The 18,803-nt window shown below is 37.8% G+C and overlaps 2 protein-coding genes across 9 annotated transcripts in view; one reads left to right on the forward strand and one right to left on the reverse strand.

Annotated features, from left to right (window-relative positions):
- The window catches only part of mitd1 (MIT, microtubule interacting and transport, domain containing 1), a 35,728-nt gene extending 19,070 nt beyond the window's left edge, over nt 1–16,658 (forward strand). For 4 of the 8 annotated variants that reach the window (XM_078545673.1, XM_078545672.1, XM_078545671.1 and 1 more), the window contains 4 exons: nt 29–144; nt 4,864–4,924; nt 7,184–7,271; nt 9,102–9,460. In XM_078545673.1, coding sequence (XP_078401799.1) covers nt 29–144; nt 4,864–4,924; nt 7,184–7,271; nt 9,102–9,127 — 291 coding nt within the window. In that variant the 3' untranslated portion in view covers nt 9,128–9,460. Of the gene's footprint in view, nt 1–28; nt 145–4,014; nt 4,164–4,863; nt 4,925–7,183; nt 7,272–9,101; nt 9,461–16,541 lie in introns of those variants that run through there. The other 4 variants (XM_078545676.1, XM_078545674.1, XM_078545675.1 and 1 more) reach the window with 3 other exon arrangements.
- On the reverse strand, nt 10,044–16,842 carry LOC144682861 (BTB/POZ domain-containing protein KCTD21-like). The gene has a single exon (XM_078545680.1). It carries the CDS (start codon nt 16,840–16,842, stop codon nt 16,060–16,062), a length of 783 nt encoding a protein of 260 aa, XP_078401806.1. The 3' UTR covers nt 10,044–16,059.
- Between the last annotated feature and the right edge of the window lie 1,961 nt (nt 16,843–18,803).

The raw sequence follows: 18,803 nt of genomic DNA on the forward strand, positions 1-18,803 counted from the left end.
CATTAATCTCCTGTTTCATGCATTGTAGAGTGGCGGTAACTCACAGCAGAGCAGTGGCCTTGAAGAGATAAAGCAGTCATTGCAAAGTTATGGGGTAACCCTAGAAGTGACCCACTCTTCTTCAATACATGACCGAGAAATCAGGTAGTTTCTTTGTAGCATCGTTGTATTTTTTTTAATTCAGGTATTATTAATGTCACCCAAAGCATGGTTCAGCTTTTGTTCGAGTTTGGTTCTACTGTCCACAACATACTCCATTTTCCAGTTGGGATGGTGAGCCTGCATATGTGCCTCCAAAATTGCTATTAAAATTACACTAGCTTTGTCTAACACAAAACAAATTTCTTCATCAACAAGCATTTATATAGTACCTTTAACACAGTAAAACATCCCAAGGCATATTGACAGGAGCAGAGCTAGGCAGTGTTCTGGAGACTGAAATAAGCAGTCTTAGTGAGAGTGTGGAAATGTGGTTGGAAGCTCATCTCAGGGTTAAATATGGCAAGCATCCTGGTTCAGCCTTGGATAATTGCCAGGGAGAGGAACGGAGCCAGTGACTTGGAACAAAATAAGTGGTGGGAGCAAAAGACAATGGCTGGGATTTTCCAGCTGTGGCACATGGAGCAAGTCAGCCAAAAGTCCATTGACTTCAGCGGGACTGGAAGATCCCACTGACGGGCAGGGCCGGAAAATCCTGCCCAATGAGTTCAGTCTTCCTAATAGTTAATTGGAAGAAATTTTTTCTCATCTAGTACTGGAATTCAGACAAACAGTCTGACAATTAGAGATGCTGGAGGGCTAGATATATGTATTATAAACCTACATATAGAACCTGAAATGATCTCCAGGCAATGCTCCTTTTTATGCTCCTGGATAAAAAAATTGACACTCACTGAACTGATACCAGGTTAATGATTGAATGCAGTTTGCAATTTAAATTCAGAACTTTTCTGAAATTAATAAACTGGAATGCCGAATCTTTGAACCATAGAATTTTACAGAACATAGAGAAATTGTTTAACTTGTTGCACCTGTGCAGCCTCTCTGAAAGAGCTGTTCAATTAGTCCTATCACCTGCCCTTTCCACAAATTCTTTTTTTTACTTTTGAAATGACTATCTACTTTGTTTTTAAAAGCTATTACAATTGGTAGGACGTCTGTTCCCCAAGTCCTCTGCTTTTTAGAAAAACTAATATCTCTTTGTGTTATTTTAATGTTCAATTTATGCCATCTGTTTACCAACTTAGTGACCAGTGGAAATTATTTACCCAATCAAAATATATAATTTCTGAATGTCTCTACCAGATCTCCTCTTAACCTATATTCTAATCAAAAGAGCAATTATTTGCTTTCATAACTAAAGCCTCTTATTCCTTGTATGACCTTAGTGAATCTGTTCTGCACCCTTTCTATGGCCCTGATCTCCTACCTAAAGAACTGGTCACAATATTCTAAATACAGCCTATACAAAGTTTTATACAAGTTCAACATTATCCCCTTACATTTCTTTACTGTATACCAATATTTGGGGCAACCAAGGTCCCAAAAGCTTTTCATAGCTTTATTAACTTGTCCTCCTATGTTTAAAATGTCTGGAGCTCTCAAAGTCTCTGCTGCCGTACTCCTTTTTAAGCTTTACTATTTCAGGTATATGCCCTTTCCTTATTCTTCCTCCCAAAGGATTAAATTCAAAAGTTTGAGTACTGCAGCATAAACAATAGTCTCCAAGTATTACTCTAATGTTTTTGACATATATTAATATCTTGGACTGTGGGGTACAGGGCAGAATTTCAAAATTTGTAGATGGCACAAAACTTGAAAGTGTAGTTAGCACTGACGAAGATAGAAATACATTTCAGAAGAATATAGACAAGCTGGTGAAATATAGGCAGACACACAGTAGTTGAAATTCAATGCAGAACAGTGTGAGGTGATGCATTTAGTAGGAAGAATGAGGAGAGACAATTAAGTGTTACAATTTAAAAGGGAGTGCAAGAAGAGAGATTCTTGGGGGTTATTGCACACACATCTTTAAGGGTGACAGGGCCGGTTAACAAATTGTTAAAGCATATTGATACTAGACTTAATAAATAGAGGGATAGGGTATTGGCTAAAAACTTGTATATGTGTATCAGAGATTTCCATCATTTGGCAGAATTCTGATTCTTGGATAACAGAATTCTGTCCTTTTCATTTTTTCTTCCTGACCTTTGCCACGTCTCAACTCTGCCACTGCCTGAAAAGCCACCAAGACCGGGATCTCAAAGTCAGGAAAATCCCTGCCAATAACGAAGTCAGGGGCAAGTTCGAGGGAGCTGCCACTCATGCCCCCAGAAGGGTATGCTCTGCTTTGGCCACTTAGTAGGGCTGTTGGCAATCCAGGGGAGAAGGGAGGTGCTGAGGCATGTGGGGGGTGGCAGTAGAGCCTGAAACTCGATGGGCAGGAGCAGTGGAGCCTGAGTCTTGGCAAGAGTTTGGCAGGCCTGGGCGGTTGGGAAGAGGGTGGGGGTGGGAGTGTGTGTGAAGAGAGGGGCTGATTACAATGTGTGTTTTGGGGGAGAGGGGGCTTCACTGAGTCTTCTGTCACCAGGAAATGTGGAGAGCTAGGCAAAAATCTACATGAGTAAATAAACAAGATACTTTAAAAATACAGATATTCATATTGTTTTATTGCTGTTTTGTTTTATCTGGTGCACAGGGTCATATTAATTTTCAAGAGTTTTTTTTAATGTTCTTTTATGGAATGTCAGCAATGCTGGAAAGGCCAGCATTTTTTGCCATCCTTAATTGCCCTTGACAAGGTGATGGTGAGTTAAAATGGAGTCACATTGGAACATAGTTTGCAAAGCACTGCTGTAGTAATTTGCTTCGCTTCACATGTACATAATCCAGCAAGGTCAAGATCTGTTGTTGGTATGGACTTCATCCTGTATTACATGCACTAATTGCATTGAATGCTGAAATGCTGAGGTCACTATGGTGATTTGCATTGGTCCACAGTCTTAATGGTAATAGAAGGTAAATAAAGGGAAAACGAATGTTTCTACCCACTTGAAGTCTAATAATTCCACCTATTTGAAGTGGCCTGGAAGTATTTGCATTCACTGCAGATCATAAGAATTGCTATAATTACTTGATTCCTTATCACAAAAGAAATGCAGACTTTCTTGTCTTTGACCACTCTCACCCCTGTATATAAAATAAAAGCTTGTCCCCAGCTGAGTACTGTGTGCAATTCTGGGCACCACATCAGTTGTTTACAAGTGTTACTTAGTGGGTGCAAGGAGGCAGGCAGTCCTCAAACTTTCAAATGTAATCCTTTGGGAGGAAAAATAAGGAGGACATATGTATGAAATAAAACTTAAGAAGAAGTTGAAAAGCAGAGGAACTTGGAGGTTAAGGTACTTACATTTTAAAAGTAGGAGCTAATGAACTTTTAAGAAGGATTTGAAGAAGGTACAGAAAAGATTTACTAGAATGGTTCCAGGGATTACGTTTACATTGATAGACTGAAGATGTTGGGATTGTTCCCCTTAGAGCAGAGAAGGCTAAAAGGAGATTTAATTCAAATGATGACCACTTTCAAATAGCTTAAACAAAGAGAAACTGTTTCCAGTGAAGGGTTGATACTGGAGGGCACAGATTTAAGGTGATTGACAAAAGAAGACCTAAAAATGTTATTGCCCAATGACTGGTTATGATTTGGAATGCATTGCCCAATCAAAACTGGATGCAGAACACTATAAGCAGTTTGTCCAGCAACCTGTACTGTCAAAATGGTATCCTTTGGATTAGCTGAATTGCTTTATTAATATAAACCAATACCTTGTTGGCTTTAGCTAGTTTCTGAGCATTTTTAGGTACTGTGTCATTTCATTAGAGTGTAGTAGGTATAATTAACTCCTTCTTCCACAAGTCTTTAAAATGAAATGAGCAACAGACTATAGCAAAAATTAAATATGCCTTTATGAAATTGAGGGAATCTGTGTTTTTAAATTTAATTTGTATTGAAAGATATAAAAGGACACGGAGCAGTCCAAGCTGGGCAGTAGAAATTGTTGAGTCCAGTGGTGCAGAACAGGCAAGACTGAAGAAGGCAGAACACAGATCCAGAAGCTAAAAACATGTTGCTGCAGCTGTTTCCGTTACAGAAGGTAACAATGGTAGGTCTACCTCATCCAGACCAAGCTGAGCAAGTTCTGCAGATATGTGCCAGTTGTGGTGAAGACCATACTCGTGTAACTCGGGTTGGTTGTGCACTGCTGTCATCTGAGGATCAGAATAGGTCCTAGACAGAGACGAGCTGAAATTCCTCATGAGGAAGACAAAGTTTGAAGGACGTTGTGACTGAGTGTGATCACTAAAACCTGAAAGTGGACTGTTGAGCTAATTCAAAATCTTAGTTATATCTGCCATTTAATGTGCAATGTATAGTTTATATTCAACCATAATTTACCTGTTAGAGTATAGGATAGATAGTATTTAGTGTTAGCTTTGTTGACTCTTGTATAGTAAGATTTTCTTATGTTTTAAACCGTGGAATCTTGTGGCTTCGTTTTTTAAGTAAATAACTGGGATTTCAAATTTCATCTACCTTTTTAAAAAAAGTTACTAGTCTGTACCAAGATAGATTATTTTTATAACTCCAGAGCATTTATTCATTGTTCCCTAATAGAAGTTATTTAAAATGACCCTAATAGAATGGGGGTTTTAAGTTTGCTAATATGTTTTTAGGTTTATTTGTTTTCAAATGTAAAGTCCTATGTATTGTATTATGAATGCATTACATTTGGTAGTGTTTGAGAACATTTAGGAAAGCAACATTTTTTCTAGAGTCTGAGTAAAATGTTTTGTCTGTGACAGATTCAACAATGGGTGGATGATCAAGATTGGAAGAGGACTAGATTACTTTAAAAAAACACAGGTTTGTTTCAGTTATAGGGAGGTTTGATTTTTAAGGCCACTGCTAAAAATAAATCCAAATGAATAATTTTTGTTTTTATTTTATTAATACAAGAATGTATAAATTCATGTATAATTGTGATATATTGTAAAACTGACATGTTATTCAGCTCGGTTGTGTATGTGAATTAATGACATATCAGAAGCACATTGGGTTATTGTATTGATTCTGGTAGACACAAATAATTCAGCTGCTGCACATTGTTGGGCTAAATGACTTCTTCTAACCACTTTCATACAAAATCATGAAGACCATGTTATGAACCCTTTATTTCTTGTATTTACCCTGGATTTGGAATGGAACAACTTGCATTCTCTGAACTTCATGTTCAAATCCCTCCAATCAGGTTTCTGACCTTGCCATAGTACTGCAACAGCTCCTATCAAATTCACAAATTACATCCTGTGAGATTGTAACAAAGGTAAACTTTGATCCTTCAACCTTTCTGCAGCCTTTGACCTAGTTGACCATGAATTTCTGTTCCACTGCCTCTTCACCATTACCTTAGCTGGGTAGGACTGCATTTGCCTGGTTCTATTATCTATCCAGTCACAGCAAAAAAAAAACACATCTGAAATGGCTTCCTTTCCTAATCTTGCACTATTATCTCTGGTGTTCCTCAAAAATCCATTCTTGACTCTCTATTTATCACATACATGCTTCCCTGTGGTAATGTCATTCAAAAGCACAGCATCAGTTTCCACGTATACACTGATGACGGCAAGCTCTACCTCACCTCCACATCTCTTTCATTGTCTCAAAACCTTCAGATTGTTTGTTCAACATCCAGTACTGGATGAGCAGAAATGTCCTCGATCTAGATATTTGAAAGTCTGAACCCATTGTCTTTGGACATACCACAACTACACACACCTCCCTGGCAACCATCAGATAGTTCACAATCTTGGTGTCATATATAAGGCTGAGATGAGATTCTAGCCACATATTCACTCCATCACTAAAGCTGCCTATTTTCATCTCTGTAAGATCACTTGATTACATCCCTACCTCAGGCCATTGGCTGACTCCCATGTTTTACGCTTTATAAAATTGGTCATCCAGAACTCTGCTGCTGTATCCTAGCTCGCATTGTCCAAGTCATCTATCACTACTATGTCTCCCAATTAAGCAACCCTTTAATATTAAAAACCTTACCCTTGTTTTCAAATCCTCAAGACCTTGCCCACCCCTATCTCTAATTTCCTCCAGCACCTAGCTCTCTGTGCCTTGACAATTTTGACCTCTTGAGCATTCTGGATTTTAATCACTCCAGGGGATCTGAGATCAGGGAAAATAACAGCATTGCTTTTCAACCCAAATTGAAGCTTTACTGAGACACATACTTACTTACACCTGAATGTACCAGCCTCAATATTATGTGCCACATTTAGTGGGTAACCAGTAAGTTCTGCCAATTTACTCCATTACTAACATAAACATGGAAAATTCTGGAAATACGCAGGAGGTCTGGCATTATCTGTGGAGAGGAACAGAGTCAACTTTTCAGGTCAAGGACCTTTCATCAGCTTGATTAAAGGTCCTTGATCCGAAACGTTTCTCTCTCCGCAGTTATTGCCAGACCTGCTGAATATTTTGTGCATTTTCTGTTTTTATTTCAGATTTCCAGCAGTATTTTGCTTTCACACCTTTATATTGATTTCAATGCCAAGTCTATCAGTAACTCAGATCATAACTTTCAAATTTCCATGTTTAATTGCATGTGTACGCCAGAAATTACTGTTCAGTTTGCTCAATAACGGTAAGTGTTGTTAGCCTTACCATTATTCTCAAAGCAAAATCCTGGCTAATATGAGAGCAGGTCTTAGTAATTTGAAGAATACAGTATAGTTCTGGATGAGTTGGAGTTTGCACAGGGTGAGACAAGGAGCGTGCTGGAGAAGCTAAGCATGAAGGTATAGGTGTGGGTCACAGCAGCAATGGGGGTGATGTATAAATTAATGTAGATAATATTAGGTGCTGGATCATTTGCTTAGAGTACCAAGGTAGCTCACAGATAGATGCGGCCTAAAACAGCAAAGTAGTAAAATGGAATATTGAATCTAAAGTTCAAAATTTCTAGCAGACACCACATAGGACAGAGCAAGTTGGGCCTCATTCACAATTTCATTTCAGAACAAGTTCTTGCAGCAGAAAATCAAACTCTAGGCATTTAATTGTGCCTGCCCTGCATACTGAAGTCCTCATTTCTAATTCATGCAGTTTCACATTCCAAGTATGACTGGAAAGCCCCACTTCCTAGCAAACATCAAGATCCAAAGCTTTGAACAAGACAATGTAGGCAAGTCAGGTAAAAGTGGAAGTTAGACCACAAAGGGATATGAGGCATTGACTAAGAAAAATCAGAAAAGGCATAGGACTAATTTCTTGACTCATGCTCTGCACATGACTTTCCAATATTAATTTAAATGCCTAAATGCCGGAATTTCTAAATTGGATGCCTGATAGGCAAGACTCTCCACAGGCAGGACAGTCAAAAAAATGTATTCCTTTTGAAAACTCTCATCTTCCTTACTAGATCATAATACTTACCTTTCATCTAGTTGTCCTTTTTAAACTTAGAAACCCCACAAGTAAAAGTAATTCTCCAACTCCTCTTTGGAAAAAAAGTCAACATCTTGAAACATGCCTTTTTCCCAGCTTGCATCTCCCTTGCTTCTGAGCCCTGAGAATAGCATGCACCCCAATATATTAATCCATACCATTTGCAGGATCAATTCAAGAAAACACCACCATTGCTTTTCACTTAGCAACCTTGTGATGCAGCTGACTCATTCATTTTTGTACCATTTGTGGTAACAGTTCAAAAGCTGGTTTAAACCATCATCCTACTGTTTAAAATTTAGTGAAATGGTGGATACCAGATCCCATTTACCAGGCTAGCTGTTGTTTCTCAGTTCGAGTATCAAAATTCTTTTTACCTTTCATTGGCCTTATGTAAATTGATTTTCCTTTTCAATTGCCTCAAATTCACATTCCTCCTGTTTCCTGCATTCTTTGAGTCCTCAATTTCAACAATACAATTTCTACCTTTTGTTCATATTTGATTATTTTGTTCACTTAAAATTTTATCTACCTGAACTGCCTTTCAGTATCCAAGGTTGTTAACAGTAGTTATGCAATTTGGGTGTGCCATAGCTGACTTCTTTTTGCAGTAGCGTCAGTCACTGCTATAAGTGGCCTGAGAGACGTTTTGCTTTTACAGTTGACTCTCACTACCTTAAATAGTACAACTATACTATTCATCTCTGATGTGAACTTGTGTTTTTCATCTGTTGCTTCTTCTATTTCTCTGAAGGTGGACTGAGCAAACACTTGGTGAGACGAGCCTTAATATGCATCGATACATTGCTTTATTTCACAGTAGGTTGCAAAAACAGAACTCACTTTATTTGAACGATACAAAATAGCTTCACGTAATATAAAGTATTTAACACTATTCCCCACCATCAGTGGATTGCATTACTTAAACAAGATTCCTTCAATCTTCCACCATTTCTGTTTCCAAGACCTGTGTTCACAGACAGACAGATAGGGATCAAAGACACATTGTGTTCAGATGTTTTCCAATTACAGAGAGGAGCTACAAAATTGCCGATTGTTTACCTAGACTGTAAACAATCACTATTAGCATTCGTGTCAGAAATTTTTGATAATTTTATTAAAAACTAAAAACTATTTCTGAATCTTCTGTGGAAAAATTAGTCAAACATCCTAAAACATGACAATTCCAATGGACATCGAAACAGGGACTGAATAAAGGATAAAACCCAGGGTGGGACGGCGGCAACAAGAAGCAGGAAATAGCAACAGAGAAATATGTACAAAAATAAAAACAGCAATAAAGTATTCATACAATAAACAAATTAGGAATATACGTAGTAGTTCAGGTTAAAATACATTACACATTAAGTTACACAAAATATGGATGCAGTTTTAATTTTTTTTGTGAACTGACAGTTATTCTCGTCAGAAATTCAACAAAATGACTAAGGCATGAACACCACAGATAACAGAAGTTTTCTTTGAATTTTAGTTGCTAAAAGGTGAAGTAAGTTTTTTTTCTTTAAGTAAAATGGTGTGCATGATGCCTCAGATCATTTTCATCTTATATTTCCAGGGCCGATTTTCTATTGGTTACTGTGACTTCAACTTGAGACAATGCCATGAAACTACAGTGGACGTTTTCCATATCAAGCATACAAAGAATTCATAATTCACAGATCTTGCTATACTGGGTACTTTATTACCTTGTTATGCAATATATGAAACTGACACATCATAGATCTTTCATTTTTTTGTAATAGTGAAGTTAATATCATTTGAATACCCAACACTAAACTTGGGTTTTTTTTAACCAAAAAAACCCAAGCTATTTCTGTTTAACTTGGAATGCTGAATGTATCTACAATTTTACAAGATTTTGAATGTTTATTATATAGTATAACTTTGATAAAAGCTGGCAGTTCACTCACTGACCATGTAGCTCCATGCCAATTCCTGTGTATGGCTGCTGTAAACTGAAGAACTTATATATTCATCAATATGTAGGAACTAATATTTTAAAAACACTAGTTTTAATGAGGGAGAGGGTGGATTACAATGGCCTTGAAAACAGAATACAGCTGTCCTCCCAACAGACTAAATTCCATTTGATATGTATATTCTAGTGTCAACTTTACACAAATCATACCAAAGATATCAGGAGCAAACTCTGCAGTGTTTGGAGTCATACCCAGTACAAAAGAAGATGGCTGTTGGAGGTCGGGATATCGCTGTGGGAGTTCCTCAGACTTAACTATTTTCCTTCAGGTGGTCAGAAATGGGGATGTTCACTGACAATTGCAGAGTGTTCCATTCCATTCTCAACTCTTCAGATAATGAAACCATCTTTGCCCACATCCATGGCAACGCCTTGATAAGAGTCAATTTTGCCAACCAATCAGCACCCTTTTCTCATGCAGTATAAATTGTGATCATTTGAAATTTTGCATTCTTCTGCCTGTCCCGATGAGTGCAAGATGAAAAGCTTTGACAGCCTGCCTTTTTTCCTGCAATACTGAAGTTCTGTACCACCAAGCAACTAATTGATCAGAAATTTAACCAAACCACTCTCAAAAACAGTGTAAAAAAACTCACCGCCTGACTCCCCATAGCCTTTCCACTAACTACAAGGCACAAGTCAGGAGTGATGGAATACTCTTCATTTGCCTCAACGACTGCCATTTCATCAACACTCAAGGAGCTCAACCCCATCCAGGACAAAACACATTGGCACCCCATTCACCCCTAAACATTGTCTGTACCACTGGCAAACCAAGGCTGCAATATGTACCATCAATAGATGCAATGTAGTAACTTGCCAAAGCTTCTTCAACAGCATCTTCCAAACCTGCAAATCCAACCCATAGAAGGACAAGAGCAGCAGGTGCATGGGAATACTACCATCTGCAATTTTCCTTCCAAGTCGCACATCATCCTGACTTGGAAATACATCATCCTGACTTGGAAATACATCATTCTCCATTCATCATCGCCAGGTCAAAATCTGGAAATTCCTTATTTAACAACAGTGTGGGCGTGTCTACATCACAAGGAGAGCAGTAGTTAAAAGAGGCCATGGACTGCAGTGGTTCAAAGAGACTTCCCACCACTTTCTTGGGAGTAATTAAGGATGGACAATAAATGCTGATCTTGCCAGCAATTCACACATCTCATGAATGAAAAAGAAAATTAAATACATATATATTTGGTTCATATTTCTGTATACAGTAATTTAGCAAAGATGATAATGACCATATAAAATTCAATTTTAAGAAAAACAATGTCAGGTCTTCAAAAGATTCTTGATTGGCCCCTCTTCTCCACCCAAAATTGCTAATTCACAAGTTTCACTTTACCTCTTTCCACAATAACTCAATGGCCCAAATTTTGCACAAGGAAGTTACCAGTATTCGCGGTCATGATTGAAATGGATAACAACATCTGCAATCCAGGGAGTGTTAATGGTAGTGGTTCAGGCTAAAGAAGGTGCTGATAGTGGCATAAAGGTAAGAAAGCAGAATGTGAATAGCAGAACAAGGGTCAGCACTGTGTGAAAGAACAACATGGAACAAGTAACAGATGGCCCTTTGGGGGTGGGGGTTGGGGAAAAGGGGATAAGCAATAAATGAAAAAAATTAAAAGGGATAAAAAAAGGAGGAAGATAGAGGAGAGTGTTCATGGTCTGAAATTGTGATTTAGTTGTTAAAGTGATTGTTCGTTTCTCCAGATGTGCTGTTCAGGCACCTCTCCCAATCCCCCACTCTATCCTCCACTGATTGAATCCAATGGAATCAGTTGCTATGGGCAGTAACTGGGTTTTTAACACAATACTACATTCATAATTACTGCTGAATGCCTTTAGCCCTGAAAAGCTAATTTTATATTTGTGGTATGTCAAATTTCTCCATCATGATAAAATTCCACTTGCTGCCAGATTTAAACTTTTTTAAAAATTCATTCATGGGATGGGAGCGTCGCTGGCTAGGCCAGCATTTATTGCCACTCCCTAATTGCCCTCGAGAACTGAGTGGCTTGCTAGGCCATTTCAGAGCCAACTGTGGAGGCACAAGTAGGCCAGACCAGGTAAGGATGGCAGGTTTCCTTCCCTAAAGGGCATTAGTGAACCAGATGAATTTTTACAACAATCGACAGCAGTTTCATGGTTATCGTTACTTTAATTCCAGATTTTTATTGAATTCAATTCAAATTTCAAATTGGTGGTGAATTCAAATTTCACCATCTGCTGTGGTGAGATTCAAACCCAGGTCCCCAAAGCAGATTATATGTTCAGTGACAATACCACTATGCCACCACCTCTCCCATGCCATTAGGAAAGAGGAAAACCATACCTCAGATGTCTCTAGATCTTTGTGGGCAGCTTTCCGAGGTCAGTGGTATGCACCTTCACTTTGCCACTTACCGTAAAATCTAGGCCAATGTCTCAATTTCTAATAGTAGTGAGTAAACATTACATATTAGTGTATAGTGCTTTACTTCATAAATTCCTCGAGAAAGGTAGCATAGGAAAGAAAATGTGTTTTCACTGTGGATTCTGTTTTCCAGAAGTTAGATTGAAACTTAGAGGTAAAAGGTTCTTTATCTACAAAAACATATTCATCATAGAAGAAGTGGGGGCATAAAGCAATATAGACATGAATTAAAAAATCTGTTTAAAAATGTCCTATTTTCATGATTTTCCAAGTGGCCAATGAATTAAAATTCTTTTGTAATTTAAGCCATTTAACCAAAACAATCTTGGTTGCCTTCTTTATTGCCTTCTCTATATGGATGGCGTGTATGTAAATCTTAGGATGATAGATGAAATGAATATTTTAAAAATACATAATCTCAAACCGTTTTCGTGTACAATGTACAAGTGCATGTCAAATTGGTAAATGCAATATTAAAATCTACATCAACCTGGGCAGGCATCTCGGGAGGCCTCCAATTTGTAAGCTTCATGTACCCGAATCCAACCTGTGTGAACTCCCCATCCTGCAGTTATTAATATCACAACTTCATCAGAAGGTTAATCTCAAGGTAGTAATTTCTGGGCACATAATAACCCTTTGATCAGCAGCAACTGAAAAGTGCTTGGTGTGTGATCCCCAAAACAGCAAATCTAAATTTTGTTCACTCCACAACTAATAGAGTTTATTAATAGAAACTTCTCAGGGAAGCGGAGTCACTGCATAGACGTTCATTTCAAAGGACGCAACAAAAATGGCTACTGCCACTAAGTCTAGATTACGTACCTAATGCAGTACCAAGGTCCTGAACCATTCTTACCATGACAGAACACTCCACTTAAATGGCACAAATGCATTTATGGTCAAGCTCGTGCCTTATAAAATCTGAGAGTAGGTCACACTATATGTTCTAGACTTGAGGTGGTCATGTTAGATTGCTGCTTCAAATAGCCCACACAAGGGTACTTTTATTAGTCATTTGTCTATATAAGACTAGTCTCAGTTGCTGAGAAATAAAACTGGTATAATTTTTTTTAAATATAATGTCAAATGTGAAGATGTCACAAAAAAATTCCAGTGATCATGTGTAATTAAGTTGGATCCAAACGTATCAATGTTTTGGAATTGCCCAAGCCAATATTTCTTCCACTGGAATAGACAAACATTGCAGCAACTGGGACCAACTCACCAGGAACCGGAATCAGGTGGGCTAGTGCCATGACAAGAGATGCTTTGGTCATGTTACCAAAGCCAGGTATGGATGCTGCTATGTATTCTGTCCAGCAGTAATGATCAAACAAGCTCTTTCCTTGCAGGAGAAAACAAAGCTGCAGCTAATAATGGAAAAATAGAACTAGGAACACAGCCAGAGGTGTGCCTTATAGCACAACAGCAAAAATGACTTCATCACCTTTGCTATCTTTCATCACTTCCTTGTCTGCCTGCTGTTCATGTCCTTATCTTCTCAAAAATCCCATTTATCTCACCCTTCACTGCTGAAAAATGCTCCCAAAATTTTCTCATTAATTCACTCTCATTCACTTCCCTCCCTACACCACATGGACTGCAGTGGTTCAAGAAGGCAGTTCACCCCCACTATCTCCAGGGCAACAAGGAATAAAAATGCTGGCCAAGCCAACAAAGCCCACATCCCATGAAAGAATTCAAAACTCCTTTCTGGTCCTCCACCTATTGCTGCTCCTTTCCAACACTCCTTTTTCATATCACAGAAAATCAAAGTTTCTCCCCACCAGTCCCACTCCCACAATTTTTCCAAACTCTTCGATCTCACCCATCTCTGGCTCCATCGATTTCCTTCTCACTCAACCATCTTTACATACCATGTTGCTTGCCAATTTTGTCAGTGCCTCTCATTGCTGAATCATTCCTCTTCCTTTCAAAACTGCTGTCATATCCCTCTTAAAAACCAAACTTCAGCCTGTCCCCTTCAAATATTGCCCCTCCCTAACCTACCTTTCTTCTCTGTGGTTTGCTAAAGGTGTCATCATCTTAGTCCATTCCCATCAATCTCAAAATCTCCTCATTTGAATCCCTGCAGTCTAGCTTCCATCCTGTATGCAGCACCATTGTTGTGGCCAAGGTCATAGATTACAGTCTGCATGACTTATATATGGTTCTCCTAGTCCTTCTTGATCTCATTCAAATATGCTACCCTCAGTCAATACTACTTCTTATGTCCAGTTCATATGGTTCCATTTTTTACCAATCCCACGGCAGCCAGCAAATCTCCAGCAATGGTAGTATCACACCAATTGTCAATTAAGGCTCAGTACCACTGTTAATTGATAATGACTCAACTATAAAGAAACAGTTGCTGACTATCATTCTTGGAATTGTTAGGATTCCCCTCCCACTTTGGTTGACTCTGGTCCTTTCGTTTTGTTTTGAAACCCTTTGCTTTGAAATCCTATTCCAGCAAATAGCACTCTAACTCATTTGTTTGATGTTAATTGCAGTAAAACTTTCTGCATCTTCTTAGCCCCATAGTTTGTCCATCTTTTCACAGCTGTTCCTGTGATGCCTGAAGCATTATATTTTCCTAAGCTAATATAAGGAGTATATATACATTGCAAATAAAAGCATTTATGATCATCAGTATTACCTTATTTGATTCTCTTTACTCTAAAAATGTTATTTATTTCCTTCTCAACTGCTCACTTCCATCCGATTCTATGCAGAGCATCCTTCCTATACAAGTTATTTCAATAAGAAAAATCATCAAGTGGTCTGAAAAGTCAAGTCCTTAACATATACCTTTTCCTTAACATTTTATATTTATAAATTATTTGAGACAAATGCAATTTCGAGAGCCACTGTTCACTTAATGAAGATCCTGTAAGTTGTCCTGTTTCCTTCACCCCCACCCACAGTCACAGATGTTATTTAGAAGCACATTACTTAACTCACCACAAACCATGAAAATTACTCCATCTGCAAAATTTAGTGACACTTGTTTTAAAATTAAGTCATTAGGTTAAATATTATTGAAATAAAGAATTAAATAGCACAACACCCAATTACAGAGATTTACTATTTTTTTTCCATTCATGGGATGTGGCCGCTGCATTTATTGCCCACACTTAAATGCCCTCTGAACAAGGGCAATTAAGAGTCAACCACATTGCTGTGGGTCTGGTGTCACATGTAAGACCAAGTAAGGCAGATTTCCTTCCCTAAAAGACATTAGTGAACCAAATGGGCTTTTACAACAATCGACTATGGTTTCTTGGTCATCATTCAACATTTTAATTCCATATTTTTATTGGAATATAATTCCAAAATTTTTATTGAATTCAAATTCCACCATCTGCCATGGCAGGATTTGAACCTGGGTGTCTGGCTTATAAATCCAGTGACAACACCACCATGCCATCACCTCCCCCCTAGAGCTACAATGAAAAATTTGCAGCTTTAATCCACTGAGGCCCTTCCCTATAAAAACATTTTGTAAATTTAGACCTGGTGCTATAAATGAACTGTATCCCCAGTAAGATTGTTTAACTCCCAACATTAAATTTGATTAAAGAATATGTTTTAGATTCCCTTGTTTGTTTCATTACTAAGAAGACTTGACAAAACAATTATTCCATTATTAAGTAGATCCTATTGAAGGTTTGGTTTGTTTATGTTAACTTTTGTACAGTACACAACTTATAATGTGCAATATTGTACTAATAATTTTCCTGAAATTAAACATTAAACCTAGGTGTCATTAGAAGCAGTTTTTCAAAACTATACATTTCTTCTCAAAAATGGTGAACATTAAAAATCCAGTGCAAAACGGTATCTACATAGTACAGCAATTGTAAAGTCAGGGCAAAAATAAATTGTTTTAACCAGTGCCAGAATTTGCCGATATTATGATTAAACTACTATCACACATATTACATTGTTAAACTTTCATTGTTTAAAGCAATAAAGACAGTAGGTAAATGCAGCAATCCTGAACCTAAAGTGCCATACAGTTTAGGGAAAAAAGCTTAAGGCTTTTACTGTTACACAGTAATAAACATTTGATAATGCATACTTTAAGCGATAAATCTTCTATTTGTACCGGACTAAACGTAGTACCTTATAATTCATGAAGTCAGAGGAATCTGGCTGTAATGAATCCACATGGAATCCATCACTCATTGCTGTTTTTAACACTTCCTCTACAAACAACTGAAAATTGTTAACTTGCTCATTTGTAGGTACAATCCATAGTCTTTTTAAATTCTGCCTTGTATATTCATCTTCAGGCAACACTGCCACATGTCCAACCCACTGTAGTGTCAAATGGTGTGGATCCTTTTTCTCATAACCAATTGGTAAAAGTTTACCATTGACAAAGTAACAAAACTTGGAGCTCAAGTGCTTCAGGAATTCAGCTGACGTGCAAAATATATTTGCATCAAAAACCTCTGTGCTACACGAGGTTAGATTATACATTTGTGGGGCTGGTTTAACTGTGAAGTAAACAGTCTGCAGTCTCTGATCAAGAGTAATGTTGAGCATTGCATTTCTCTCTGCTTTGGCATTTTCAGATTCTCTCTCCTGCAAAGCCTCTATTAAAGGCTGGATCTGGTAAAAATCAGCTTCTCTCTTCAAGAGCCCCACTTCTTGAAAATCATCTGGGAGGTCCAGGTTTGACGTCCGCAGAAAATTTAGAATATATCGAAATATTTTGCCATCTCTATCAATGAAGAAATTACCATGCTGATCGCTAGTTGAGGGCATTTTCCCACTGAACATTACACCCAGCATCGAGTCTGGATAACGTGTTAAAGTTGCTAGAGAACTGGTGTATAGCTTTCCTCCTACATTTAATGTTATTGGGTCAGACATACTGATATGGTCTGTTTTATAAGAAAAGAGAGACAAAAAGAAGATTTTATGAAAACAGTGTTTAATGCAAAGATCAAAAACATTGTACTAAACAGAAGTACTCATGCTACCCCTACACTCAACTATTTTGACGTGAGCAGGTTGTAACTTCTTATTCTTAGCCTCCCCCTTTCCTGGACAAGCATATGATAACAGTTTTCTGATTCCATTGCTTTCTCCAACAGACCAGGAAGGAGATGGCACTGGCTTTGTTTGAGAGACACTGTAACAATTGTTTTGAAATATAGTAAGAAATGAAGATCTCTTCTGATTTTATGTACAAAACACGAACCAAATACTCCAACTGAAATGGAAATCACCAAAGTACTCACAGCTCTAGAAATCCCTCTATCCTCTCACAAATCCCAATGGGCTCATCTCAGCTGAAAAATTGTCTTGTAGACAGAAATTACAAATATTTATTTTGTTTCGAGTATGGAAATAATGTGCTAACTCTATGGGATATGTTTTGAAAACATTAATTTTAAATTGTTTTTGCTCTACAATGTTTGTTGCTGCACAGCTGATTGGAAATACACGTTTTATGCAGTGTATAAGCAGCATGTAATATCTCATAAATAAATGATGAACAACCATGATAACTTGCATTTGTCTAAGTTGGATTATGGAACTGTTTGGCCAGGACTACTTTGAATTGCACAAGGTGACAATCACCAACCCTCAACCCCTTCAGCCAATACAAAAGAAAAATCAAATTAATTGGACTTAGTTGTTGACTGTGGGACCTTGATAACAAATTACCTGTAAGCACTCTGCTCCCTTTGTTCTGCTGTTATCACTCTCTGCTTTCCTACCTTTCTACCACTATCAGCACCTTTTTAGCCCTAACCACTACCATTAACACTCCCTTCATCCTTTTGTTCATGACATCTTTGTCAATCTCTCCTTTGCTCCCACCTATCACTGGCCTATCCAGCTTCACCTGCTCCACCCCCCTTAAACAGTATTAATTTCATCACATTTCTACTTCTCTTTAGCCCTGAAGAAGGGTCATATGGACGCGAAATGTTAACTGTTGCTCTCTCCACAGGTGCTGCTAGACCTGCTGAGATTTTCCAGCATTTTCTGTTTTTGTTTCAGATTTCCAACATCCGCAGTATTTAGCTTTTATCTTGGTTTTTAAGTTGTGTTGCCAACAATAACAACTCAAGACACAGTTGTTTAAGAGTGGAAGCATAGTGTAGGGCATATAGGAGCACAGAAGAAAACATCAAGGCCCCCACCACTCCTACCAATCTAATAGTCACATGATGTATTTTCAAAAAGAAACAATTTTCCCTTTTTTATATCACCAGTTTAGTAAAATTCCCCTTTAGACTATTGTGCGAAATCCTGAGAATGGCCACAAGCTCAGTCAACTTGTATCTATATACACAATGGGAATTAATATTTTTGGATTCCTGGCTGCTTGTCTGGAACTACTATTTAATGCCTGACACAATGATGGCTAAATGTCCAGCAACACAATGTCAAAATTAAATCTTTTCCTTTAAATCCAACACAAATTTACATCATAGTATATATGTTCCCACTCCCTATAAAATTTGGCAACAACTTGAAAATGCCACCCACTAAAAAAAACCTTCTGTTGGGTTTTTGGAAGTCTTGTTCAAAATGGATGAATGAATATTCAATAAAAATTGCGCATGCAATTCAATCCACTCGCATTTCCTACTTTAAAGAATCCAACTAAAGGAGGACATCTGGAAGGGGAGGGATGAAGGAAAGTCCATTGATTACCCCCATTTTTGTAACTTAAAAATATGACTATCATATCAGCTATCAACTATATTTTTGTTTACATAGTTAATTTTTCTTCTGTGGAGATCAGACCTTTCAGATTTCCTCGTGCTGTGCCATCCAGTGTTGTTCTGATAACACTAGTGACACTGACACCTCAG

The sequence above is a fragment of the Cetorhinus maximus genome, chromosome 7, assembly GCF_964194155.1.
Source record: "Cetorhinus maximus chromosome 7, sCetMax3.hap1.1, whole genome shotgun sequence".
Lineage (NCBI taxonomy): Eukaryota > Metazoa > Chordata > Chondrichthyes > Lamniformes > Cetorhinidae > Cetorhinus > Cetorhinus maximus.

Coding starts and splice junctions, on each gene's coding strand:
- LOC144682861 (XM_078545680.1), bottom strand. CDS start 16,842: ATGTCTGACCCAATAACATTAAATGTAGGAGGAAAGCTATACACCAGT.